Here is a 26,855-nt window from a genome sequence, read left to right as displayed (position 1 = left end):
GGGGCATCAGGAGGAGTGTGGGCAGCAGGTCACAGGAGGGGATCCTCCCCCTCTGCTCTGCCCTGCTCAGGCCCCACCTGGAGTGTTGTGTCCAGTTCTGGGGTCCCTGGGATCAAAGAGACAGGGATCTCCTGGAGAGAGTCCAGAGGAGGCTACGGAGATGCTGAAGGGCCTGGAGCATCTCCCCTGTGAGGAAAGGCTGAGTGAGCTGGGGCTGTTCAGCCTGGAGAGAAGAAGACTAAGGGGGGACCTGATTAATGTTTATCAATATCTGAAGTGTGGGATGCAGGGGAAATGGGCAGCCCCTTTTCAGTGTCTGTGGGGACAGGACAAGGGGCAATGGCTGCAAGTTGGAGCACAGGGAGTTCCACACCGACATGGGGAAGAACTTTTCCCCAGTGAGGGTGAGGGAGCCCTGGGACAGGCTGCCCAGGGGGGTGTGGAGTCTCCATCTCTGGCGAGATTCCAGCCCCGTCTGGACGCCGCCCTGTGCAATATGAGCTGGGGAGCTGCTCTGGCAGGGGGTTGGACCCCATGAGCTCTGGAGGTCCCTTCCCACCCTTGTGATTCTGTGAGGTTTTGTCCCTTGCAGCATCTTAAAAACAGCAGAACCAGGTAAAGTAAGGAATGCACAGACCATAGACCGATCCTGTTCTCACTGAAGCTAATAACAAATATTCCCTCTGAGTTTAACAGTAGCAGGACCTAATCCAAAGCAGGTAGAGCTCTCAAAAGGAAGAAAGCTCCACAAGGTTCAGAAACTAACAGCTGAGCACATGAATGATTATTTTTGGCTCTCTTTATAAAAGAGACCATGTCTGTCCTTCCCTCTTGGCCCAGCTTCTTCTCACACTTCTATTTCCTGCAAATAATCACGGAATGATTGATAATTGTTTCCTCAGTTTGTGATGGTAACAGAAAGTCACTGGACCCAGAAGCAGCAAACAATTTACAGAATCATTAGAAAAGAATTAATTGCAGACAATAAGCATTTGAAAAAATTTCCTGTGAGGGAAGGAAACCAGGCAATACTTTTGCATATGCAGAGGAAGAGACAGTTAATAAGGTGATGTGCTCTCCCTAAATTGGAGGTTGAGGGTTTCACTGCTTTGCCTTGCAGTGTGTTGTGTGCATATATGGACATTTATTTCTGCTACAGTTTACCAGACTGGAAACTGTTTTGAGGAATGTTGGATCCCAGTCTCATCACTGCTGAGGTTTACAACGTGGCTTGGAGTCACTTCACCTCTGGGTACACCCTACAGACAGTAGGCAAAAGGTGTTCAGGGGTTTCTGTGAAGCATGTTTAGGGTTCTGGAGACACACACCTGCATGTACACATATTCCAAAGAGTCTCCTGAAGTTCCTGTCTTCACTGGGCTTTGGATCAGGCTTGAGTACAACTGATTTACATATACATGTCAACCTTCTATCTTCCTCAGTTCCTCTCCCCTACTGCAGACAATACATCTCCCTTTATCATTCAAGCTTCCTGTGCAATTAAAGGTACTGTTGATTCCTGCCTGCCTTCATCCTCACGCTCAACTGCTGCCAAATCACTCCTTCTGCACGTTACACACCAAGCCAAGGCTGATTCTTCATCCCTCTGCCCAAGACACTAAGTCATTCCTTGTCTAAGTCTCCTTTCCAGCCCCCCTTACGTGCTTTACTGTTCTCTGTGCCACCTGGACCCACACACAAGTTCAAACCTCCTCCCTGCCTCTCTCACACACATAAGTTAGTTACCCTTGCCTGTATCAAGCTCAAGTAACATTCTTATCCCTTGCCTTCCAGTGCCTGAAAAACACTGTTGCTCCTACCTGCTGTGGGACCACATCCCACCTCAGTTCCTTCTCTGCTTTGAAGACTAATACCAGGAGCTTCTTACTCTGCTGTTCCTTGTGTGTCTTCTCCCATACCTGGCAGCTCCTGTGCTCCTTACTCCTCCACTGCATAAATGCCCATCACCTCTAAACCAAGGTGTTCCCTGACAGTTATCCCAACAGCACACAGTTTGAGAGGCAGCAGCCCAAGCCACAGCCATGTCATTCCCACGTTCCTCCTCACCTCTCTAACCTTCTGCAACACTCCAGTTCTATCTGATCTCTGAACCACATCAAAAGACCTTCAGCTTTCCTCCACACATCCCCAAAATCAAAGTACAGACCCCCAGTTCCCTCCAACAACTGCCAGGTGACCTGGAAACCACATGTGCTATGGCTCCTTCCACAGCACACATACTGACTGCCTGGCCAGTGCCTGTGAGCTGGCAAGCCAAATTCACCACTTACCTATGGAGCTAACACTACAGCTCTTACCTCCTGGTGCACACTCTTAAGAGATAATCTCCTATCCAGCAGATAATTCTTATGAATAATGTAGAAACTTAGTATTTGAGACCTCTCTGACCCACCTATTTTGGCCACAATCACTTTGCAGATCTAAGAGCTAGCAGCAGTGGAAAAACAGACTGCTTAAGCCTCATTTCCTTAGGAAACCAGGCTACACGTTCAGGGTCAACCCACTCCCCACCCATTTCCATCTTTCAAAGCTCCTTTGAATGAGCTGTGTACCCTGGAAACCCTTGGCTCTTTCACCCTATGTGCAAAAGCAGAGGCAGACATCCTGCTCAGCAAACCAGGGCTTGATGCAGCAGTTGCTACTTTTAAAGCTATAGCAATGTCTCCCTATAATCCAGGCTGAAACACACCCACCCACCCCTTCAGAGAATAGGGAAAGGCAAGGAAGCAGTGACATTCATCAGCAAGTTGGGAAAAGTTCACTTGCAGCACTACACAAATAACCACAACAGTCTAACTTTACACTGCTCCATGCTGGAGGTCTGCATCAGTTATAATAGCCTTGAAAAAGGACAAAAGAGCAGCTGTAAAGACATCACTGAAGAGTCAGCTAATTGTGCAACAGGAGGCAAAAATCTAAGTAAAAGGTTAGTCTTCCTATAGAATGGGATAAGGATTAATGCTGAAAATCTTATAATCCTATTAGGCACAGCAGCAATCCCCAATCTGGACCACTACATTCTGGTCATTCTTTGTCAGAAGGGACACAGCAGAGGCAGAAGGGGAAAGGAAAAGGGCAATGAAAGTGTGTGGAAGTACACTGGGAAACATCCATAGGAGCAGCTGTAAATGCTGCAATTGCTTCCCTTGGAAAGACAAATAACAGGTTATTTGCTCCTACTTCTGATGCAGTGTGAGGGGCTGTTCCACTGAATCAAGAGAGAAAACTCAGAAAGGAAGGAAGAATTCTCTGTATCACCAGGACTTTACCTGGGGAACTGAGTAACTACATTTATTTATATAATTACACCACACAGGATTTGGTTTTGGTTTTCATTATTCAAGTTTACTGCTAAATGAGACAGGAAAGAACAAAGCTTCCCATGTAGTGGTTTGGTTTTCTGATTATCAGGGGAATATTAAAGCAACTGAACTGTTGGTTCCTTTAGCAATCTCTGTCATATTCCAGAGGAGTAGCTGCATCATTACCAAACTTCATTCTGTTTCTGCTTACCAGGTTCAGCCACAGCCAGCCCTGGCTACTACACATCCTTCTGTTCCTTCTCTGCTTGCACAGTGATCTGAGCATCACAGAGAGCACAGGCTAACCCAGATGTGACAATACTCCTCACAGCATCAAGCTTACAGCCTTGGGATCAGCATCAGAGCTGGTACCAGGACCTGGGAGGGCTCCACATAACACCCTGAGCTCTGATGGGGTGGTCATGTTATTTTCCTCATGAGGGACATGGTCCTACAGCCATTTACCTGTAAAATTAACCCTCACATTCCATTCAACAGCCACTGAAGTTAAAGGAAAAACTCAACAATTCTTGGCCAGGACTCAGGTTACCCCCAGAAATTCCTGCTTTATCTTCTGGACAGCAACCTATTGTTAGAAATATACCAGCACAGTGCCATCCACATCCCAAGCCATCTAAGTTTTACTCATCCAGTTACCATGCCACCAGTGGTGTTTGGGCTGCACAAACATTTAGAACCTTGTACCACTGCAACACAAATAGAACAGCCCTTATTTTTGCCCATAAATACCTAATGTTTAATAGAACAGCCCTTAGTTTGCCCATAAATAACAAATGTTTTCATATCATCAGCACACAGCAGCCAAGATGGCAAAATTCTGCACAGCCACAGGGATGGACACATTTAGGAGTCAGTGAAACATTTCCTATTTCCTCAACATGTTCAGTGGGTTGTGCGTGCTGCTTATGCAGAGAGCAGCAGCTGAGCTGTCAGCAGGCCAGCATTCCTCACTGAAACAGCCAAGGAGAGTGCCAGTAGGTTTGCATTCTTCATTATCAGCCCAAATTAACGTTCGTGCAGCGCTGCAGATCAAAAATAAACAGCACTGTCTTTGCACCAAGGGTTCCCTGTTCAAACCCAACAGCTGTGGTGTGAAAATAAGCAGTGTACAAGGTGAGGGAAAGGGTTAATGTGAGCCTCTTGACAGGCCAAATGCCTGATAGCCAAGAAGGGACTGGAGTGGAAGAAGTACCCCCTGCATGGTAGACCAAGCTGGTATTCTCTAGAAGATGGCTCCTACAGGTTCTTTGTGGTTATTCTGCAGCAGAATAGGTCCTGCATGGTGGCTCCAGGGCAGACAGGGACTTTCCTGTTCACCCTCAGGGCAACAGCTGACACCATCCTGGTGTCAGCCTGGGCCACTCAGTACACGTGGATATCCAGCCACGCCAGCACAACACCCCAGTACACTCCAAGAATACCAAAGGCATATGGTGCTTCACTGGCAAAAAATCCCTGAGGGAAGCACTGGACCCTGGCACTCCTGAGACAGCTACACTTCAAACTCCATTTGCAACTGGGATCAAACATCCACCCAGTTGGTTGAGTGCTGCCAAGGCCAGCTGCACCCCTGTCACTCAGCCAGTCACACACTGCCTCCCTGGGTATTAACAAGGTGTAAAGTTCCTTGAACAGTCGTCCCTCTGCTTTGGGAGACATTTCTCCCCACCTCCTGGGTGGGTGACCTGCTTAGCTCTTCTGTGCTGCTGAGACCTTGTCCTCACAAGCAGTCCTGTAGCACCATCACACCCCACAGCGCTGAGGAAACAGAGGAGAACTACATGTCTCAAAGAAAGACACTCCACTTTCCTTCCAGATCCCCCTCTGACTTCTCAGCCAGGCTACTCCAGAAGCCAACCACACACTGTGACTTGGTTAACATAACTGAAGAGCAGGTGAAACCTCATCACTTCTCTTGGTGAGACTGTGGGGTAAGGAGACGCCCGACTGTCCTTCCAGCTGAAATAGCAGGAGCAGGGGCTGTCCTTGGTGCTTCTAATTTAAGCAGTCTTGATCCTCCCAAAGCAGCACATACCCCTCTCCAGTTGACAGCACCTTTTTTTTTTTCCCCCCTCAGCCAAGACATTCCTGACATGGGAGCTGGAAGACAGCCAGGCCCAAACAGGTGAGGAGACATGGTGAAGGGGATGGGTGGAGGAAGTGGCCTTGGCCAGCCTGGGGCAATCACACAACTACAACCCCTATTGAGATCCTACATCCACACTTGCCTACAGAAGGCAAACCATTTACTTTTCCCAGTTCCTGTTAGAGACAGAAATAGAAATGCTAAAATAATGATACTACAGATGGAGAGACCTATGAAATACTTGGATTGTAAAGATAATGTATCTGATGACTGGTAAAACACAATGTTCCAACCAGAAGCACCAGCAGTGAAGGATCTCTCAGGGTTGATATTTACACTGACACCCTTGAGGATCGTATTTAAAGCCCAACCAAGACTAAGCAGGTACTTCTCCCTTCCCATGTTTATTGTTCCAGCCTGTCTTCAAACTCAGGCTGAACTACACACAAGCTAATGCTTCAAAGTTGCTTTTACAGCCCTTCAGCACAGAACAGGCCTGTGTGGCTGCTATAAACACACCCTCTGGCTCTGTAGCTATTTTAGGAAGCAAGTTTATTGCAGGTAGGTGACTGAGTAAGCTGGTCTGCTCTACTTCACACTGCGTTCAGTGGAGCTGCCTGGCTCACTGGAGATGGGCTACTCACCAGCAAGGGGAATGTGTGTGACCCTGAGGCAATGCTGTGAAGGGTGGGTCTGTATGGACAGTGGTGTGGGGCTGGTGTGGGGCCCTGACCCCCGGGGCAGGAGCTGTGGGTCGATAGGAACGCCACGCCTGGCACACACCAGAAGGCTCCAAGCAGCTGTCTGCAAGAGATAGTGTTTCATGGGCCTCACTGGAGGCATTTGCCCTGTCACTGCTCCTCCTCTCTCTGTGCTTCAGCTCAGCAGGACTGAGGGAGAAAGCAGCCCATGGCACTGAGCACACAGCTCCCATTACATCCTTCAGAGCCTTTTGGGGAAAACAAATAATCCAGAGTGATGCTGAAGGGAGTAAAACCTGTGCCTTTTAGAGAAGAAAACATTCTCTGCTACGTGACCGGGTCAGGTCTTCACTGCTCCAAAAAGGAAGGGCTTAGTTAGCATCTCTGTGCCCCTGATGTTTTCCCTATCCAGCACTGGCCATACAGTCCCTGCTTTGAGCCCCCTGCCTTTTTCCAAACCAAATGAAATTGGTATGGTTCAGTTGGGAAGGGCTGCTTTTCCTGACTCTAGAGAGGGAGATGTTTATGTGGAAAAAAAGGCTTTTTTAGAAGCACTGACATTATATTCCAGAGATGACAGATGGTTTAAAATCTGTATTGTGAGTTAGCCTACAGATTTATGGTAGGCTCATGATACAAAAAGGAACAGAAAGAGACATATAACCTAACCAAACTGATTTCTAGGCTAAAAAAGAGATTAAAAAATGGATCAACAAAGCAACTCTGCATTATTTCCATATAAAACCACAAAGACCACACTCCAAGTGTTATTTTGGAGTTATTTTCACTAATGCTATGTGAATCAACTTTTAGGAAGCATAAACACATATAAAGAACCTGAACTTAGAGCATAATCCTATACCCCATGGATCCTAAAACCCAGTTCAAGTCTTCCACCATCAAACTGTACGAGCTGCCACTGCCTGAGGAGATGGTGACGAAAAAAAAAGCTTCTGTTGCTCTATTCCTCACTAAAAAGCAGCTTCAGACTTCTCATGTTTTACTCATGGGACTGAAAACAGGGATAAAAACATTAAAGGAAACTAACTCGTGCAAATGAATTGCAACAGGAGATCTCCTTATAGTAATGTTCATCCTCCCAGGGACAGATCATTACTACAAGTGCTTAACTATGTGCAAGGAACGTTTTAGCTCACCAATGTGATTTTAAAGCCAAAGCAAAAGGCCTGTCTGGTCCAAATATTCAGCTAAAACCATTGATTCCCATGGTATCACCATCAGTCCTGGCTTACCAGTGGTTCAATCCACTGACACGAATTGAGCAGTCTCAAAGCTACTCTGAGTAGCATCAGGCTTCAGAGATGTCCACAAACCCTTAGAGGAGGATGGAACCCCCAGTTAGATCTGTACACTAGCCAAAGGGAAAAGTGGGGTACAGGAACAGATACCAGGTATGGTCATCACCAGCTTGGTGCAAAACACCAGGCAGATAACATCTTACTACTGTCTGGATGTTTCTATAAACATACCAGTAAATTAACAACAAAGAGCAGAACTCCTGGCATCCCTAACTGACCTTAACTTCTGACATCTCTGAGGACTACAAGATTAACCTAAACAAATAGAAGACAAATCTTTTGGAGGGATCAACCATACTGAAGACACATAGGACCCAACTCAAGCATAAACTCTGTGTCCCAGAGCTGGTATTTCACTAACTCACTCCCAGTTAGTGGAAAAACAAACAATTAAAAAAAGAAACCCAACCAACCCCACCTTTAAAGCATCTCATTTTGATAACAAAGGGCAGCAATAACATTAGTGACCTAAGTATCAGAGGCAATCAGCACCTGCATTGATTTCTGATTATTTCTGTCTCATGTTTTATCTCTATTTTAAGTTATAAGGACAGTGAGGCACACTTGAAATTATACAAGAAGCTCATGCCAGACACATAAAGAGCACAGTTTTCCACTCCAGTTTTAAAGCAAGAGTGTAGAAACACTGAAGCAAGATGATTCTCCTGGCAATTTCAGAATCTTCAGACCATCCTGATGGTTTCATTAGTACAGTATCAGAATGCCCCATGCTATATATAACAGCTGTGACATTGCAGGGAGTTCATGGGCCATGCAGAGCACATTTCTCTTTATGGCCCACAGACACAGACTGGGATTTCTTCTGAGGACTGTAACAACATATTAGGGAGGGGCTGGGACCCTGCTTTTTCACTAGACCTGCTTTTTTATTTAAAATAAAAAAAGGGGGGGGGGGGGGAAGAAAGGAAAATAAGATACTATCATACAGCTTGAAAGAGACAGACTTCTAGTCTCTTCTCTCATACATTTGACAAGTAGTTCTAGTGTGAATTTAATAAGAGTTCTTTCCTCCAGGGTCTTATTTCATTCATCCTTTTTAATCCCTTCACTTTATATGGCTAATAACAGCATCCTAATGAAATGCATGGTACAGCTGAGATAAACAAGGAGGGAGAGTTCTCCAGCTGGAGCTAAACAGCCTCCAGCCTAACCTAAACATGAAGAAGAATTTGGAAGGTAGCAAGTCTCTGTGCTGAAGCCACAGATCACTAATAACCAGAGCTTCCAGCTACACCTCTGCACTCAGCTTCAACTACCAGTAAAATTATGTCTCTAATTAAAATAAATTAAAAGAAAAATGACCACTTAGTGGATAATCCTGAATCACAGAGTCAGGAGGTAGGGGTGCCTAAATAATACCCTGAAGAACACAGAGGGCAGACAAGCCTTTGGCTTCTGTGCCAAGGGTCTTCTTCACTAGGACTCACTGGAGAGCAAGAGAACTTCCTCTAAAGTAGACTCCAGAGGAACCAGACTCACCCAGCACCTAAGGAGCATCACAGATCCCCTGGCAGATGTAAATCTTCAGTTCATTTTCTCCCATATCAACAAACAGCATTTTAGATATTTAAAAAGCCCATCAATGCTAAACAGAACCACTGTAAACACCTTCCTTCCTCACAGTCTTGCTTCTGAGAAGAGCAAAACCAATGTGACACATCATTTAGTGTGCCACTGGAAACTGTTGAAGTAAAAGAATGGTGAATGTAATATAAGAAATAGAAATGTGTCCTTTAGACTAAAATCTAAGAGTTATTTAAGTAGGAAGAGATCTCTACAGGTCTTTAGACCAACTCTGAGTTTACATCAGGTTGCTCCAGGCCCTGTCCAGTCAAATATTTAGTATTTTCCTCTCCAGACCCCTGTCCCAGTGGTTGCTTACCCTTGCTTTGAAGATCTTTTCTTTATATCTAAACAGAATCTCCTTTGCTGCAACTTGCACCCACTGCCTCTCAACTTTTCACTGTGCCCCTCCACAAAAAGCCTCGCTCCATCTTCTCTGTATCAACCCCCAGGTTTTTGAAGACAGCACTAAGATCTCCCCTTCACCATCTCTCTTTCAGCTCACTCACCCATCCTGGTGCTCCAGCCCCCTGCCACTGGATTCACTGCACCTTGCCAGTGGCCTCCTTACACTAGGGAGAACCCATGTGGGACACACTACTCCAGGCAGGTGCTGGCTCACACTTGCCAAATGGGGTGGTGGTGGGGAGAAGTCACTTCTCTCAGCTTGCTGGCTAACTCTCATCCTAAGCCCATCCTGTACCAAGACCTGGAAGAGAACAGCACCCTTCCCATCTTCATAGGTGCAGAAGAGCCAGGGACTCACTCCCTGAAGGAGATTTTTCCCTGCTGCTTGGAGAACCTGCTCGCTCAGCCACACCACACCCTTTCCTTTGCAAGCAGTGCCCTCCCCAAGGAGCTAAGCAGTGACAAAAATACTCTGAAAACGCTCCTTTTAGCCAACCCCAAACGAGCTGTTGCACAGTACAGACCTCACTCAGCCACCTGTAAAACAAAACTTGACCTCCAAGGGAAGCATGTAAAGGTTATCACATTGTCTTCACTCTGACCCTTAACACAGACTGGGATGTGCAAAACGGGTCTTAGGGAGATGAAATTAACATTTACAAACCCTTACTGCTTTGATTCTCTTGCTGAGCCATTTTTGATGGGCTAGAACAGCTTAATTTCCCTTATCTCTACAGCCATAGAGTCCCAGGGTAAGCTGTGTGTCACTCCCTGCCCAGCGTCACTGCCAAACGCAATGGTTTGACGGTAATGCTGTTGCAGGATCTATTATTGCATAAAGCCTCTAATAAGAGGGGTCATTATCAGCTTATTTACTTCTGTGCCAAATAACATAGCCCCAGGCACCTGTCTGGAGATAAAACAACACATCCTGTCTTTTGGTGGAGCTGGGAACCTCACAGAGAGGGTAAATCACCCATCCACAGAGCTAACAGTTATGCTAAGATCATTTTTAAAAGGGTCAGAGGCAGCAAAGCCTTGATCGAGCTACAACTTATTTAAAGGGCTTCCTCAAATGAGAAACTCCACTGCAGTGCCTAAATTCATCCCTTAGCAGCTGCAGAACTGTATTTTCAGGTTAAATGAAGAAAGATTACATGAAGCTCATTCTAAGAGGAGTTATATTCAGCACTTTCAAAGGGTTCACTTCCATGAGTAACAGGACAAATGCACACTCCAGGATCCAGGAAACTTTAATTTCTCTGACCAGCTACTAAGCAGCTTATTCAGGAGTGTAACAGAGTGCATAGCAGGACCCTGGGCACAGAAACAGCACCTGTGTAAGTTCTCAGTAAGTTCTCTCCAAGCCTTTGGGAAATACTTACGTGTTCTCATATCCTTATTTCACAGGCCCAGCTGAGTATTGCCCTGGTTGGGCATTCATCAGGCTGTGCTGATGTACACAAGCTACATCTATTGTGCCTTTAACTCTCTTGGGTTGGGCAGATTGTTGTCACTGTTTCTGGCCTGGAGAATACCATCAGACAGTGAGGGTGTGCTAACATACAAAAGAAGTCTCTAAAATCCATCCCATCCCCTCAGTAACCCTTGCTTGGTGCCCAGAACCACAGCTCAAGCTAAAAATGTCTGACCTGCAGTTCACTTTGCAGGTGCATGTGACAAATACAACTCCTGCAGTTTGCAAGGGATTCTAAAATACCTTTGTTCTTTGCTCAACAAATACACACATCAAGATAGAAATATTGCAATTTCCTCACATGCTTCCTCACCACTCTGGGATTTTTGTTAAAACATAAGGCTTCTCTTCTGAACTTTGGAATCTCTTTACATCTATTTAACTTTCCTATATCACATTAACCTCATTGCCAGATATTATTCTGCCACAAAAAGGCAATTATTTCCCAGCTCCTCCCAAATAATTTTATCTCATTAAGCATCTCCAGGTTTTGTATTTCTTGACCAACATCTGATTTGTTTAATTTCTGGGTTTTTCCTACCTTACCACAGCTTATCCCTGAAACTTCACAGGTTAAACACTTTCCAGTTACACTGCTGACTCTATAGATTTTAGTCCCTGTAGTGTTTTAGTAAGTGAACTTTGGGTCTTTAATTAAAGATGAGACAGAGAAAGGTATTTCTTCCAGGTTCCATCAATTTTCATAGCACTACTGCTATTCATCTGCAACAGAGTTTTTAATAACCAGCTATTACCTAAAGTGCAGGAGAGACTTAAGAGCAAGGACAGCTATCTACTGAAGCTGCTCACAGTGCAACACTTCATACTGTCAGCTTCAGGATATCAACTGGAAGTCACAGAAGGGATTCCAAGTGTAAAAAGAATCTTTAGAGATGCCTGAGACACAAGCAGTTTTCAGAGAAGACCAATATCTAAAGGTTCCATTGACTGTGCTGGAAATTAAGCAGTCTTCACCACTGGAAACCAGTACCTTGGTCAAAGCCCAGGTAGAGTCAATGAAAAATCTGGAAAGAGGAGTCACAATTTCCAGGTTATGCTTCTGTGCCTGTACCACCACCATCATTACACTCAGATGACCTCACTAAGTGAGCCCAGCCCAGCATCACTCTGCCAATTCTCACATTTTTTCCTTTTAATCTCATCAGGTGATTTCTTGGAAGTGATTATAGGAACATCTCAGCTCAGAATAAATTATCAGACTTAATGGTTTCTCAGGAAAGAGCACAGAGTCTTGCAAGTTCAGAGTACAAATCAAAGGATCTGATGCACACAGATACATATATGTCCACATACTATAATAATCAGTATTCTCAATCCAGTCTCACAATTTAAGAGGGAAAGGGAGTTGATTCAGGATTTCTTAATGCCTCCAGACAGCAGCATTGCTTCCCAGATATTCAATCTTCTTTCTGACAGAAGATGTCACGTTCCCATTTGCATTCAATTTTTGATCTCTCCCAGGCCTCTCATATCTTTCTGAAACTCAGGCTTTGGCTGAGAGCATTAGAGAGTAAAAGGGATAAGCCATGCCACTCTTCTATTCTGCATTTCCCAAAGCACAAATGTGTTCAGATCAAAGCCTGTGACACAGGCATAGCTCCAGTCTCACACCATGAGGAACAGCTCTTTGTTTTGGGCTTGGATAAAGAGCTAGCATGTTGTATAATTCAGAACCATAAAAGCTTTGCCTCTTCTTTCTCTTGGCTTAGTGACTTCACCTCTTTTCCCTTCTCACCTTCCCTCACACATATATACACCTTACAGCTGGCAGCTACTCAAAATATGAAATATAAACTGAGGCTTAGGAGCCAGATGGAGACCTCACAGAAATAACTTGAGGAAAGCAAAGGCAAAGACAGCCAATGCTTCCCAGTTCATTACAGAGATTTCTAAGGGAGCAGCTGCTTGAGAATGCAGCTTGTACTTTTTGTAGGAACGCCCACGCTGCCTGCTAGCTTATGTATGCTTTGCCATCACTTCTTATTCATTGTAATCCTGCTGGTTTAAATGCCACAGTCCAGGGCTTGTTCTCCTTCCCAGGCAAAGAGATTCACAGAGAAGGATGACAGTGTTGCAAGTGCCACCCTCCAGGAAAAGAAAAAGCATTGCCATTTTGAAAAGAAATGGTTAATTGTTTCAAACACAAGATGCAGCTGTATGAGATGTGGCTTGAGAACTGGGTCTTCACCCATTTATGGATTGACTGCCCAGAGTGACTTTTCTTGGGTTTAAGAATATACCTGAAACACAACAGTGTTTGAGCAGGGCTGTGATTTGTTACAGCCAAGTATCTGCAAACCTCAGCAGAATAATAATTGGGAAAGAATGCTGAGCTATTCCAGTGGCTGTGTAGCACATCTGAGTGCAAAAACCTCAGGACAGGGTATAGCAAAGAGAAAAAACATCTAATCTAAAAGTAAACCCTGGAGAGGAAGGGGGAGAACATTTTACAGAGGGGGTTATAATGAGATTAACAAATCATACACAAGCTATAAGTAGACTGGCTTGGTTTCCAGTACCATGCAAAATCTGGCATAGTATTTATGTACTTGAAATGCACGTCCTGCCTCATAGACAGCAGGCAAGATCTCTCTGGTTGCATGCAGCCTCTTACAGAGCCCTGCTCATTCTGCAGTGATCTAGGAATGCAGTCTGTATAATCAGTCATGTATGTCACATCCCCCCTGGGCCCTGGAAAAAGCTGCCAGCAAGCAAAGCAACACTGAAAAGGATTTAAAATACCCAGGTTCAGAGATACAAGCCAAGAGCTGATGGTAGCAGGCAGCTGTGGTTAGCTAGAGTGGGTGCTGCACAGTGCAGCACGGTAACAGGTCTTCAAGGGTACAGGGATGAAGCATGAGAGGTGACAGAGTTTCTCCCTGTCTGACACAATTAAAGTAGCTTTTAAAACACACATGGTTGGGTAGTCTGCAACAAGGCATTAGGATTATCTTGACTGAATCTAAAGAGAAAATGGTCATGTTCTTCAGCAGCAGCTTTCAGTGGGTATTAACATTTGCTAGGGAGAAGCTCAATAGTGAAGCTCAACAGAGCTCCAGTTCTGAGGGCAGACATATCTTGCTTACAGGCTTTGGGATAACCCCTTTGATGGGCACTGGTTGTTGTACAAGCAAAGCCACATGCCAATCTAGTGATGAAATTCCCAATAGAGAAATAAATGGTAAAATAACTGTCCTGACAAAATTACATCCTTGTGAGCCCTCTATTCTCAATCTGTCACCCCTCAAAGGGAAGTTTAGCTTGAGGCTCATAAGGAACATGAGTCCTCTGTCTTCTTGAGCTGGTCAATTTTCACCCTATAATACTCAGTTTTCTAGGCTCCAGCCAGCACATTTTACAAGGCCCTCACCTTCCTGGGCTACAGATATCACCTTGGGATTCTGACCTGGGTAGGTTTACACCACTCACTGACTCCAGCAGAGCTGTACCCATTAACACAACTTGAAGTCCTGGTATTGGCTTACAGATGAAAAAAATTACTGAGGTTTGTGTTGAATCAGCATTTTCCAGCAATTTATTCCCTCTGCCTGCAGAGCATCCACTCCTGACCCTTCAGGTTTACCACAAGCCAGGGCTGTGAATTGTGGCAGTTCTGGTTAATATTTGACAATGCATCACTTGCTTCCACTGACAAAACAGAGAAGCTACAAATATTCCAGATGTTAAGTGATTTTATTTCCCTGCCTCATATATTGTGTGGTTTTGGTTAGAAGGTGACACCAAAAGCTTTTCTCTTAAATTCCATCCTTTCTGTTAGGATGATCACGTTTCATTTCACAAGGACTCTCTAGGTCTGATGACTGTAAGGCTTCTTTGAGTATATAAAGTGATACATTTATTTGATTGCCAGATTAAAGAGTGCAATTCCTGTTAGATCTAAGAATCTCCAAATCTTTGAGCAAATCTGTGTTTACCCAATTATCTCTAAGTGTTCAGGTGCAAGACCATCATTACACATTCCTAGCAGTCAGCTGTATCAGAACACACCACAGTCTGAGGATCTCAAAATGCTATCCAAATACTGAAACAACTTCATCTCATCCCAGGAGATGGGAGGCAGGACTAGCACAGACACAGGTACAGGCAGCCAGGCACAGAAATTCAAGTAGGCCTGGTCAAAATTACCACAGCAGCATGTTACAGGTTCCTAACAGCCAGAGATATACATCTACACATAGGGATCTATCTAGGAGAGCAAGATGATATCCTAAGAAAGGATCATTAGATCCCAGTTTCTCTCTAAATCATTGGAGTCAGCAGGATATTGGTTTGACTGATGGCAGCCTGACAGCTATGAAGAGAGGTTAGCACAGTATAACAAACAGGAGGAAATCCCAGCAACATGTATGCAGGAAACTATTTACTCCCATTTCACTGTCTACATTTTTAAGGTATCTGTTTTAAATAACAGCTTCCTCTCTGCATTTGATCCTACAAGACAGACCCTTTCTGTATATAGGACAGCAGAGTGTGTTGCCATGGAAATTATCATGATCTACTTAAATTCAACAAATCCAGCCTTATGGGGTATATTCCCCTGAGTACCTCCATTTAATTATTAATGTTCTTTCTAAATAGCAACATCTTTCTGCTTTGACTGAAATTCTTATAAGCAGAGTGAAACAATAAACCTGGAAAGTGGAATCCTTTGTTCAGCTGCAAAACAGGTTCAGTTAAGCCAGGAAAGATACAAACAGCCTCCAAGCTGCCCTGTCAATGTGCTTCAACCCAGACCTAGATTGATCATCTAGAAGGGACAAAGTCTCTTTCAGTACCTGTGTCCATTATGTCCCTGGCCCCTTTGCTGCAATTTCCAGAAAAAAAACACCAAAAACCAGTGGGATAGTGGGGTTTTTCTCCAGACACACATGTTCAGTGGAATCTACACACTGATCTTCAATTAATTTCCATATAGCCACAAGTCTGGAGCTCATTCTCCAGTCATGCATGCCCAGTGAAACCATTCAGTCTTTTCCCATTAAATATATCACTAAACCCAAAGCTGTTTAGCCTCAGGGCAGCTCCAGCATCCATCTTCTCCTTCCAGTGTCATCATGAATTCTGCAGGTTGATTTTTAGGAGCCAGATGGTGTTAACTCAGGCTGATCTAACATGGGATGGTTTCTTGTGGGTCACTGTTGTGGTTTAACCCAACTAGCAGCTAAAACAAACACACAGCTGCTTGCCCATTCCCCCCACCAGTGCAGGAGTTGGGGGAAGAGAATAAAAAGAGTAAAACTCATGGGTTGAGATAAAGGCAGTTTAATAGCTTAGAACAGGAAGATGATGGTGATAACAGAATACACAAAACAAGTGATGTGCAGCATAATTGCTCACCAACCACTAGACTGATGCCCAGATCGATCCAGAGCTGCTGCACTCCACAACCAACTCCTCCAACTTATATACTGAGTGTGATGCAATACAACACAGAACATCCCTTTGGCCAGTTTAGGTCAACTGTCCTGGCTGTGCCCTCTCCCAGCTCCCTGTGCACCTCCTGCAATAGGTCATGCCTCCTCCCTGGCAGGGCCTGGGAAGCCAAAAAGCCCTTGACTTCATTGTAAACATTGCTCAGCAACAACTAAACATTACTGTCATACTGCATCCAAAACACAGCACCATACCACCTACTAGGAAGAAAGTTAACTCTATCCCAGTCAAAACCAGTCCAGTCACATAGTGTGGGCAGTTTAGACATGCATAGACACACCTCCTCCAAAGTCCCCAGCAGAACAGGCAGCAGGACCCTTCCACGAGCTGGATGAGGCTCAAGAGCCTCAAACTGCTGGTTCACCAAAGGGCCAGAGGCAGAGCACAGCCCAGAGCAGCCCTGCAGAAGCTGCCCAAGGCAGCACAGCAACCTCTTCACTATGGCTGTTCAGTGGGACCTCCAGCCTCCCCACATGCTCACAGCAAGAATTAGGGCATGTGCATCAAAGACATCAAGAGAAAGGTAGCCATAAAAGTGTTGTGATGCCAGGGGAAGGTCTTCTTCCTGTGACTGCTGTGTTCTTAATCTTGACCAGGTGTTTCCCATCTGTCCTCCATAGGAGGGGACTCCTCATGAAATGCCACCTAAGATTCCTGGTTTCACTGCTCCATGAGTGCTTCTCAGGGACTGACAGTCAGGAGAGCTCTGCCACAAGAGACTGGTTTTCATCAAACACCCCAGAGTCTCTGATCATTGGCTTGAAAATTTCAGCTCACAACTCATATTTATGTTGCCCCTCCAATTCTACTCCAGAGCACGTGCCTCATGCTCACAGTAGAGCTGATAATTTAGATGGGCAGAAGTTACCACTAAGCCTATTTTACAGCTACCAAACTAAGAAAGAATAACTAACCTGCCCTCTTCCCAGAGCCCCACTGAATCCAGGCTCTTAGTATTGCCACACAAAACTTGGAGCAGAAGTCCTTCCCTCCTTCTTCCCATGAGGATAGTTATTGATCATGGACTTCACTCCAAAACAGGAGGTAAGAAGCATCTGTCAGTTTTTGGCTTTCCTCTGAAAAAAAGCCCAAACTTATTCAGGGGCTGGAAACAAGAAATAATTTAGCTCAACTGAACTGAGTGAAAGGAAGCAACAGTATGAACTCAACAGAAGGGCTTCTTGAGCAGGAGCTGCAACTGTTTGTTGACACTCATGGTACTGAATTGCTCAGTAGACTCAGAAGGCTATGCACGTTGCCCTGGCATCCCTGAAACTCATCCAAAAGAGCACAGAACTCCAGACATGAGGGACATTCTTTCTGGCTCATCACAAATATGTTCTTCAATGCTACTTTTGTTGTCCTGTATTATTTGCTATCTTGGAAAGCAAAAGAAGACTGTTGGCTCCATGTGAGATGGGGGAAAGATGGAATGCAGCTTTAACTGGTTGATTGGTTCTTTCTCTGGAATGTGGTTGTTTATTAGTAGTAATTAGTGTATTAGCTGTAAGGGACCCAAGAAGCAAGTAGACAGCATTTGAAGAAACAGCCCTTTACTAAGCATGACTCCAGGTCAGCATTACCAGCTGTCCCCTCATTGCTTCCAGGAGTCAGTCTCTGACTTGACACATAATTGGCTGCCTCCCTATCAATGTGTGTTCCTTCTGAAGCATAATCCTCACTCTTCCTTTCTACTTACTGTACAACCAACTTCTCTCCTCCTTCAGTACCATCCTTGACCCTCTTCTGGCTATGGATGTTGGGCCCCTGCATCCAGCTCTGGGGTCTCCAGTACAAGGCAGGCATGGAGCTGTTGGAGTGAGTCCAGCAGAGGCCATAAAGACAGTCAGAGGACTGGAGCACCCCTCCTGTGAGGAGAGGCTGAGTTGGGTTCATTCAGCCTGCAGAAGGCACTGGGGACACAGCAGCCTTGCAGTGCCTGATGGGGCTACAGGAAAGCTGGAAAGGGACAGGTTACAAGAGTCATAGGACAAGAAGGAATGGCTTTAAACTACAAGAGCATAGATTTGCTTTAGATATTAGGAAAACATTCTTCACTCTGAGGATGGTGAGACACTGGCACAGGCTGCCCAGAGAGGCTGTGTACACCCCTTCCCTGGCAGTGTCCAAGGCCAGGCTGGATGGGGCTTTGGGCATCCAGGGCTAGTGGAAGGTGTCCCTGACCATGACAGGGAGTTGGAACTAGATGAGCTTTTAGGCCCCTTCCAACCCAAACTGTTCCAGGATTCTACCTGGAAGCTTTTACCAGCCTGCAGGTCAATATTTTACCACCCACAAATTAAAATCCCTCATCCACCCCTTCTAGACCCTGCAAAACACATCTACAAAGAAACAAAAAGCTGGGTACCCCACTAAGGAGATATGCCTGCTCTGGGCTTCATATCAAAAGATGTATTTGTTCCATGTACAGAGCTTGGGAAAGTACCACCCATGTTTCTAGTTCTGGCATGTCACTGCAGGGCTGGAGTGCCTTCCTAGGTCCTACTGGCACAATGAGCAGGCACGTGCTGTTATCTCAGTCCTTCTCTTCAAGAGGACAACTCATGAAGAAATAAAACAGTTTTCTTTTTGTTGCTGCTTCTAGTTCATTCACACCACTCTGTTCACCATCTGCTTTGCCTGTATTTCAGCTTAAATTAGGAGCTCCTCAATGCAGGAATCTTGCCTTACTACAGGCATGCAAAATGCCAAACCAGCACTGAACACTGTAACAGTAACAGTGTCACAAAGAAATTACCAAGGAGCACAAGATCACTTTCATAAATGATTCACCTAGGAGGCAGACTTACATTATTTATATATTATTAATTTTTATATTACCACAGAACTTGGAACCAGAGACCCCATTGTCAAGGATGCTGTAAAATCAAAAATACTAAATGACAGGTTCTGCCCAAGACTTTACAATCTAAATAGCACATGAAGGATAACAACAGTACAGATCCCTTCCTCTGCAAAAGGCAGCATGTGATTAAGAATGTGTGTGGTTTAAGTGGGATTTGCCACATGTTTTGCTCATGTAGAGCCCAATTACAGCAATGTATTCCTCCACTGTTCTGTTTTATCTTACAAGACCCACCTGAAAACTGCTCAGGGCCCTGATCAAGTCAAGCACTGCATCAGATAAAAGATAAACCTTTACTCAGACCCTGGCTGCCTAATGAGGCCACAGGAGAAATTTTGATATATAAAAGTTCTAGGGCAATCTAAACTGGCCCATACTTCTGCAGCACTCAACTCCTCACCTGCTGTTACAATCAGCATTAAAGTCCCCATGATCCCACCTCTGCCTGCTGAAAGCATGGAAGCAGCAAAGTAAATGCACTGCTTAGTACCTGGAAGCAATTGCTCAAGAAGTAGGAGGCATAATTATGTGTCCCCTGCTTTGTCCTCTCTGTACCAAGCATCTCCTCTTGACCAGACAGCTCTCTATGCAACACATTACCTTTAATGGAAGCTCCTTAAGTGATGTCTGCCTCCCTCTATTAATTGCAATGAGAGCACAGAAGAATTCTCTCTCAACCCTTCCTAATCACTGGACCACCTGAACCTGCAGTTCATTTCATATCACTGTTGCTTAAGGATAAGTCAGTCACATAGAATTGTTAAAATGTTAGTATTTTACAAAATTGTCAATCAGTAGTTAATTACAAAGCTTGTAAGTAACAATGTCATTAAAAATAGTTAGTCCATAACAGACAACTGCCTGTATGAGAAGTTCTGGTTTAGAGCTGAAATGCTTCTACAGACTGTCTGATGTTTTGTGGACCACTGGTTGAGTACCTTGGATCTAAATCTTCCTGCTGGGACTACATCACCAATTTTAGGTAGTGTAATGCCTTAGTCACCTGAGTTAGGCAGACTCATTGCTGCATTCTGCTACCTTTGACACTGACAGCCACTGAGGATCCAAAAGGAAACAGGTCATTATTCAGAATATTTAAGTCTTTGATTGTTTGACCACTTCAGACACCTATTTAAGTCAGTAGTTTTGTTCTACACCTCCCACACCCATCACAAATCCATAAAACAATACACATAATGCTCAATTCTCTTGATCAGATCTCCTTTCATCAGCATACAGATCAAGGAGCCTGGAGAAAATACATTGCCTGTTGCAAGGTGCAATACTGGACACATCACCTTATTTCCCTGTGCCTCAGCACCCTTACCAGTACAAAAGCAGTAGAAATCATTGTGATGGCACAATACTTACTAAAATAATGCCTCAGAATGCTTTAATACAGTGAGACAGGGATGGTCCCACAAAAGCCAAACACTGCATTACAGCAGCTGTGAAGGCTGAGCCCCTTAGCTGCATCCCATAACTGCTAGTTTGGTAAAGCATTCTTCCTAACCAACCCAGGACTAGCATCATCTACAATGTACATGCAAGAAAACCTTCCCCTTTGGGCCCTAAGAGCATTTCCAGCACATCTGTACTTGTGCAGGAGAATCTAGGTCACAGTTGACAGAGCAGCAGGCAGGGTTATCCCCTGCAGTACCATCAGCTCGGTCACATTTCACACCAAGGGCACAGCAAATGTCACACCTGCACTGGATGCTCCTCTGTCAGTTACTGTCACCAGCAGGTCCTGCCCCCTCAGTAAAGCCATCAGAGCTGCAGCAGAGAGGTGTGTGCTGGATGCTGGGCTGAGCTGGGAGCTGCAGAGACCACTTGCTCTTCTTGTGAGGGAAAGCAGTCGTGCAAGGCAGCAAGATGTGTTTCAGGGGGAGGACAGCACCTTGCTGTGTGGGTGAGGTTTCTCAGCCAACTCTGCACCTGTGGCAGGTGGTCTGACCTTCCCACTTCCCAGCTTCAGAACATGTAGAAGAGTCTACTGCCAACTCCTTCCCCAGCATCAGCAGAGAGCTCAAGAAGCATGAGGTCCATTGCTGTACTTCTGTTGTATAATTTGGCATCCCTGATGTTGAAGCCTATACAAATACCAGAATCCTCCACATCATCTACCAGCACTGAGTAAAGAACGTGGACTGTGCAGAAGGACCTTCACACACATGGTATCCATCAGCTGAGAAGCTAATGCTGGTACAGCAATAACCAGAAGCACAGGGCTGTGAGAGAGCACGTGCTTCATAAGAACAGCTCTTGCCTATGTGAGCAGACCCTATCTCCACCCACCTCTGGTAAAAACTGTACAAGTTATATTATATGAAGCTAGAAAATTATATAAGGCTTCCTTATTTCCCATTCAAAAATCACTTCAGGCTTCCCATACACATGAAAAAAATGAAGGAGGAAGGGTTTGCTACGTTTCTCTAAAATGGATACTCTTTACTGATGTAAGCAATGCCTTTTGATTAAATCAATGTCTGACTCAGAGCACTAGGGATTTACAGCAGCTAAGGATGCAGGTGGTCAATCTCACATACCCTTGTTAAAACAGGATCACAATAACCAAGAAAGAGGAAAGTTGATAAATTGTGACAGGGAATGAAATCTCACTCATCAGTTTAAAGAGCTTCTTGGTTCCTCTTTGGTTTTGTTCAGACCTACCTACTTCCAGTGGCAGCCAGGAGAAAGGATGCCTCTGAAAAATCCCCAAATCCCTGTTATTTCCACACAGGGCCAGAAGCTCCAGCTGAGTCTGCCACCATACTTCACATGAAAACATAAGAGATCAGACAGGCTGTTACTCACACTTTTAGAAGTAAACAAATACAAGAGAGAAACCCACCATAACTAAGGCTGTGAGGTTTTTCAACCATGGAGAATATATGTAGCCATTTTATAATAGCTTATAATACATTTCTAAGCTCCTCAGAGCAGGAATTCAAATGCTTAAATCACACAGTATCATCTCAAATATCGATGACCTGTCTGATCCAGCCTCATTTCTCCTGACATCTTCCTCTGCCACGTGTTCCAGACAGAAAGGCTTTCCACAGGCAGTGTGATGTGCCCAACTTCTAGATTTAGAGCCAAAACCTCTACTTCTGTTCTGCCCCATCCCAAGCACAAAGACCAAGTTCCATGTTTCTGGGGAAAGAATAGAATTGCCATGTAAATACAATAGGGTGCATTTAGGATTGCCAGTGCTGCACACTGTAGCTAAACTGGACTGCAGTAAAGACAACAGATCCCAAATCCTTCTGCTAGAGTGGCCTCTAGCACTTGAAGCAAAATAGAATCTTCTTCAGAATGAAGAGCAGTGGATGGTAGGACATGGCACTGATCCCTTCTGGTCTATCTCAGGGAGGATAAATTCAGCACAGTTCATTATACTTCACAGATAAGGAAACAGAGATACAGGTGTTCCAGGGTGTCCTTTGAGATGTACTCAGAGATGATGAATAAAAGAGTGACTGTAATTAACCCACAGATAACGATGCCATCCCATTCCAGTTATGGTGAGACAAAGTAACAACTCCAAGATGCAACAGCTGCAATTACAGTGATCCCAGACACTCCTTGGCAGAAGAGTCACCTGTGATCTACTACCATAAAAAAAGAACATCCTGATTTCCTTCTCAGTGAGGTGAGTGATAAAACTACCTGGACAGAAGAATGAGATTTGAGATCTTAAAGGAAAAAAGATATCCAGAGATAGGATTATCTTTTGGGTTTTTGCACAGTACCTAGTGCAGATCCCAACAATAATAAAGTCTTTGACTCTTAAAACAAAACCATGGCAATATAAAACACTGCTCTGAGGGTTTTATCATTTCTCTTTTGAGAGTTACCAGCACACAGCTCTGCAGGGAGAGCAGAACATGCCAACACTCTGGACCAGCATTAACATAATGAGAAGACTTGCAGTCATCTGCCTGACTTCCCACTGAGGCAGGTGAGAAGTGTTCATAGAATGTGGTCCTTCAGCTACATTTTGAAATATCAGGTGCCAGGACAGAGACAGTAACAACCACATCTGGTAGTGTGCTTTGTTGCAACCACAAGAGCCAAAGCACAGGTTTGCTCTTTGTTTTAAAGCCCTTTCTGTTAGCTGAGTCATATCAGGCATAACCCCCCAGAGACCAGCAGAAGTCATAACAGCACAAAGCAACGTTCAGCATGACCACACCACACCACTGTCCACATAATCCTTATCAGCTAGGAAGATGTGATGAAAAAAAACCCTACACCTAAATAGATGGGCTTTCTTTTCCCCTACTCATGCCTAACCAGCTGGCTGTTCTACTTAGAGCACAGCTATCTGTACTGATGGATCAACTAGCAACTCATTTTGAGGTGAAGAAGCCAGATTAGATAGATTAAATCCTTGTTATGATCCTAATCTGAAGACCACTATACACCAAGGAGTTAGTGAGTGGTCTTCAGTTATCCTAAGAGGAAGAAAGCCTGTGCTGTATGCTTAGCTTGCCCTTCTGGCCCACGTTACACTGTGCATACACCATGAATTAATTGTAACAAAGGAGCCTGTAGGAAGCTCATGGTGGTCAGCAGCAGTGAAACCACTTGCCTGTTTTATCTAAAAGCACAGAAACAAGTTTTCTTGTGAACATCCTTTCCTTTGACAGAAGAAGTGATGAATAGAATGGTCCTTTCTTTATTTGCTGTAAGGGCTCAAATGACTAAGAGGTAAGGTTCAGATCTGACTACCCCAGACAGATCTGCATGGTGTGCTGCACCCAGACTGGAGGGCAGTTCCATGTTAGGCAGCTCAGGCTTTCCAGCCTCTGAAGGGATATCAGATGCTTCTCTCTTTCTTCACAATATCAGCTTTAATAAATGCTATTTTCAAGCAATATTCTACAGAGTCCAAGTTTCTATCTGGGATCATAACAAACCAGAGCACTTCCAGGTCCAGAACACTCTTAAAGGATGGATGTATGTATAGTACATAGCAGTGCAAAGAAAGTGGTGATCAAACTTGGCTTGCCTTAGGTGGCCTTACAAAATTATTTTGAAATTATTACTATGATTATTACTGCCATTATATTAAATTATTAAATATTTACACTGCACATTCAAATTATTTGCTATGGAAATTCTTATGAAAAATAATTCCATATCACCCTCTACACAGGTGATTTCAGACCATGACATGTTATTCAGATAAAGAAAGCTAAAGGGAACAGGAAGGTTTGCATGTTCAGCTAGTTACCTGACCACAGATGTCAGCTGCTCTACACCCTGCCCCATCAGAATTTTACCCAGTCCATGTGTCTTAGACTAAACCATGTAGTGATTTAAGTTGCCTTGGCAGACACAATTAAACTACCACTTCTCTACAGACATTCTTTGTTCTTGAGGCTTAGCTGGGTTACAGGATGACAGGTTTTTTTCAAAGTGGAAATTAGTCTACTAGAGAAAAACAGAAAAGCAGCCTTGGACAATATACACTACATCTCAGATTGCTGTCAGATATCTACACTGTTACAGTATTTAATTTAAATCATTTAAATATTTAACACACACTCCCAGAATGAAGTGCAAATCCAATAACAGCCAGCAACAGCTGCAGCTGAATCCAGATCATATACCTCCAGGGGCTGAATTCAACCCCAAAAATCTTCATCTCTGAGCCACCCAATGTCTTAGTGATACAGAGAGATAGCTAAGACCAAGCTGAGTCTTCCTTTTGATGTTTCATTTCATAGGGCAAAAGAGGAGACCTTGAAAACGCCTTTCTAGAACTATGCTAATGGTGCAACATCATGGCACGTTTCTTTCAGACAAAGAAAGTGACAGGCCCTTGCTGACCCTCTACAATAACTTAAGAGCACAACAGATGTTCTCCTGAGACTGCAGCTATATGTACCAGACAGAGAAAACGGGCAAATGATTAATTGGATTCAGCATACTAACCTTGACCAGTCATATTTCCAGGAGGGAGACAGATCACCCATCCTGCTGCCCCACCTTAATCCTAAACTCTCCCTCCCAGAAACGTTCCTAGTAGCTTTCCCTAATGCCAGTTTCTTGCTGAACCTCATCTCAGAAGGGTCAGATGAACATCTCTCTCGAGCTTGTTCCATGTTCCCCTGTTGCCTGGGAAGCATTTCCAAGGCATTTCCAGACGTTTTCCCACCTATGGAGCTTCAAGCTCTGGAAAAGCTGTAGGACAAGTGCAAAGAGCCACACGCTTCTCCTCCTATGGGGACAGCTTTGAGGGAAATCAAGAACACCTTTGGAGAGGGTGGGCGGCAAGTTGCAAAGAGGAAAGACATATTTATTATTTCTTCTACAAAAAAAACAACCCCCAGAGAAGGCAGCAGCGGTAGCGGCTGGGAGACCCCGCGGCCGCCTCTCCCACGCCCCCTCGCGAGTCCCACCAGCCGCGCCGAGCCCCGCTAACAAAGCGCCCGCTGCCCAAAATCCACGTCCATTTTCCCCACCCGCCGATGCTCTATTCCCCCCCACTCCTGACACCGAGCCCGGTCACCGCCGAGCCCGGGGAGATGCCACCCGCCCTCCTTCTCCCCCATCACCTTGCGCTACCCAGCACGGCAGCATTTCGCCCTCCACCCCGCGGTAATTTTCCCACGCTAGAAACTACCGTTTGATCCACCTATTCGCCCCCCACACACCAAGCAGCCGAGCGCACCCGTCCCTACCAACAACCTGCTAAATTTAGCCAAGTCGCCGCCACCGCCTATTCCCAGCCCGGGGGGGAGCGGGACAGGCGGCAGACACCGCACCGCGCACACGGACGGGGCGTGCAGGTGCCGGCCGGCAGTTACTCACACCACTAGCCTGGAGATGATCCATGAGACCATGGTGCTGCGTGCCGCAGGGCTGGCTCTCCCGGCAGGGAGGGCTCTCCCCCGGCTCCTCTCCCGCCGCCGGCCGCCGCCCGAGTGAGCAGGGCGGGCGGCTCGGCCATCCGGCCCCGCAGCCTCAGCGCAGCCTCACTGGCGGCACCGCCGGCAGCCAACGCGCAGCCGGGCCCGGCCGCTGAGATTGGGCAGGGCCCGCAGCCACCCCCCGCCGTGGAAGAGGAGGAGGAGGAGGAGGAGGAGGAGGAGAAGCCCCCCGCCCGCCTCCCGCCGCAGCGGGAGACCCCCCGGGCGCAAGGGGAATTATCAGGTGCGGAGGGAGGACTGGGAAAGAAAGGGCGGTGGCTGCACCAGCCGAGCCCCGGCCCCCTCCCCACGCTGCGGCACACGCGGGGACCACCAGCCCAGCAGGACACGAACCGAACGCTCTCGACTGCTCGGATGAAAATAAAGGCAAAGCTATGGCAGGGTGCCGATGGGCTTCTTGGCTATATAGCAAGAGATAGATCCTCCTCCACACCCCAAAATTTGCAGGGGAAGCCAACGAGGGTGCTGGTCCCCTGATCCAGGGGAATTCCAGTTGCTGCCACTGATGACAGCCAGCAACCTCTCCTCCACATGAGTTTGCATTAGGGTTTCTTACAGCTATGAAGCCCAGTTTCCACAAGGAACATTTGCCCACACTCAGAACAATGCTGGCTTGACCTGCAGGTTGTTCTTCCCTCAATTCCCTAAGAA

At 45.5% G+C, this 26,855-nt stretch overlaps 1 protein-coding gene across 7 annotated transcripts in view; it reads right to left on the bottom strand.

Moving 5' to 3' along the window:
• The window catches only part of REEP1 (receptor accessory protein 1), a 70,358-nt gene extending 44,116 nt beyond the window's left edge, over positions 1 to 26,242 (bottom strand). For all 7 annotated transcript variants that reach the window (XM_084264141.1, XM_084264139.1, XM_084264142.1 and 4 more), the window contains exon 1: positions 26,086 to 26,242. In XM_084264141.1, the coding sequence (XP_084120267.1) occupies positions 26,086 to 26,117 (32 nt within the window). In that variant the 5' untranslated portion in view covers positions 26,118 to 26,242. The remainder of the gene's footprint in view (positions 1 to 26,085) is intronic.
• Positions 26,243 to 26,855: the final 613 nt, after the last annotated feature.

Source organism: Gallinula chloropus (assembly GCF_964237585.1).
Source record: "Gallinula chloropus genome assembly, chromosome: 4".
NCBI lineage: Eukaryota > Metazoa > Chordata > Aves > Gruiformes > Rallidae > Gallinula > Gallinula chloropus.
This window is presented reverse-complemented; position numbering and strand designations above follow the sequence as displayed.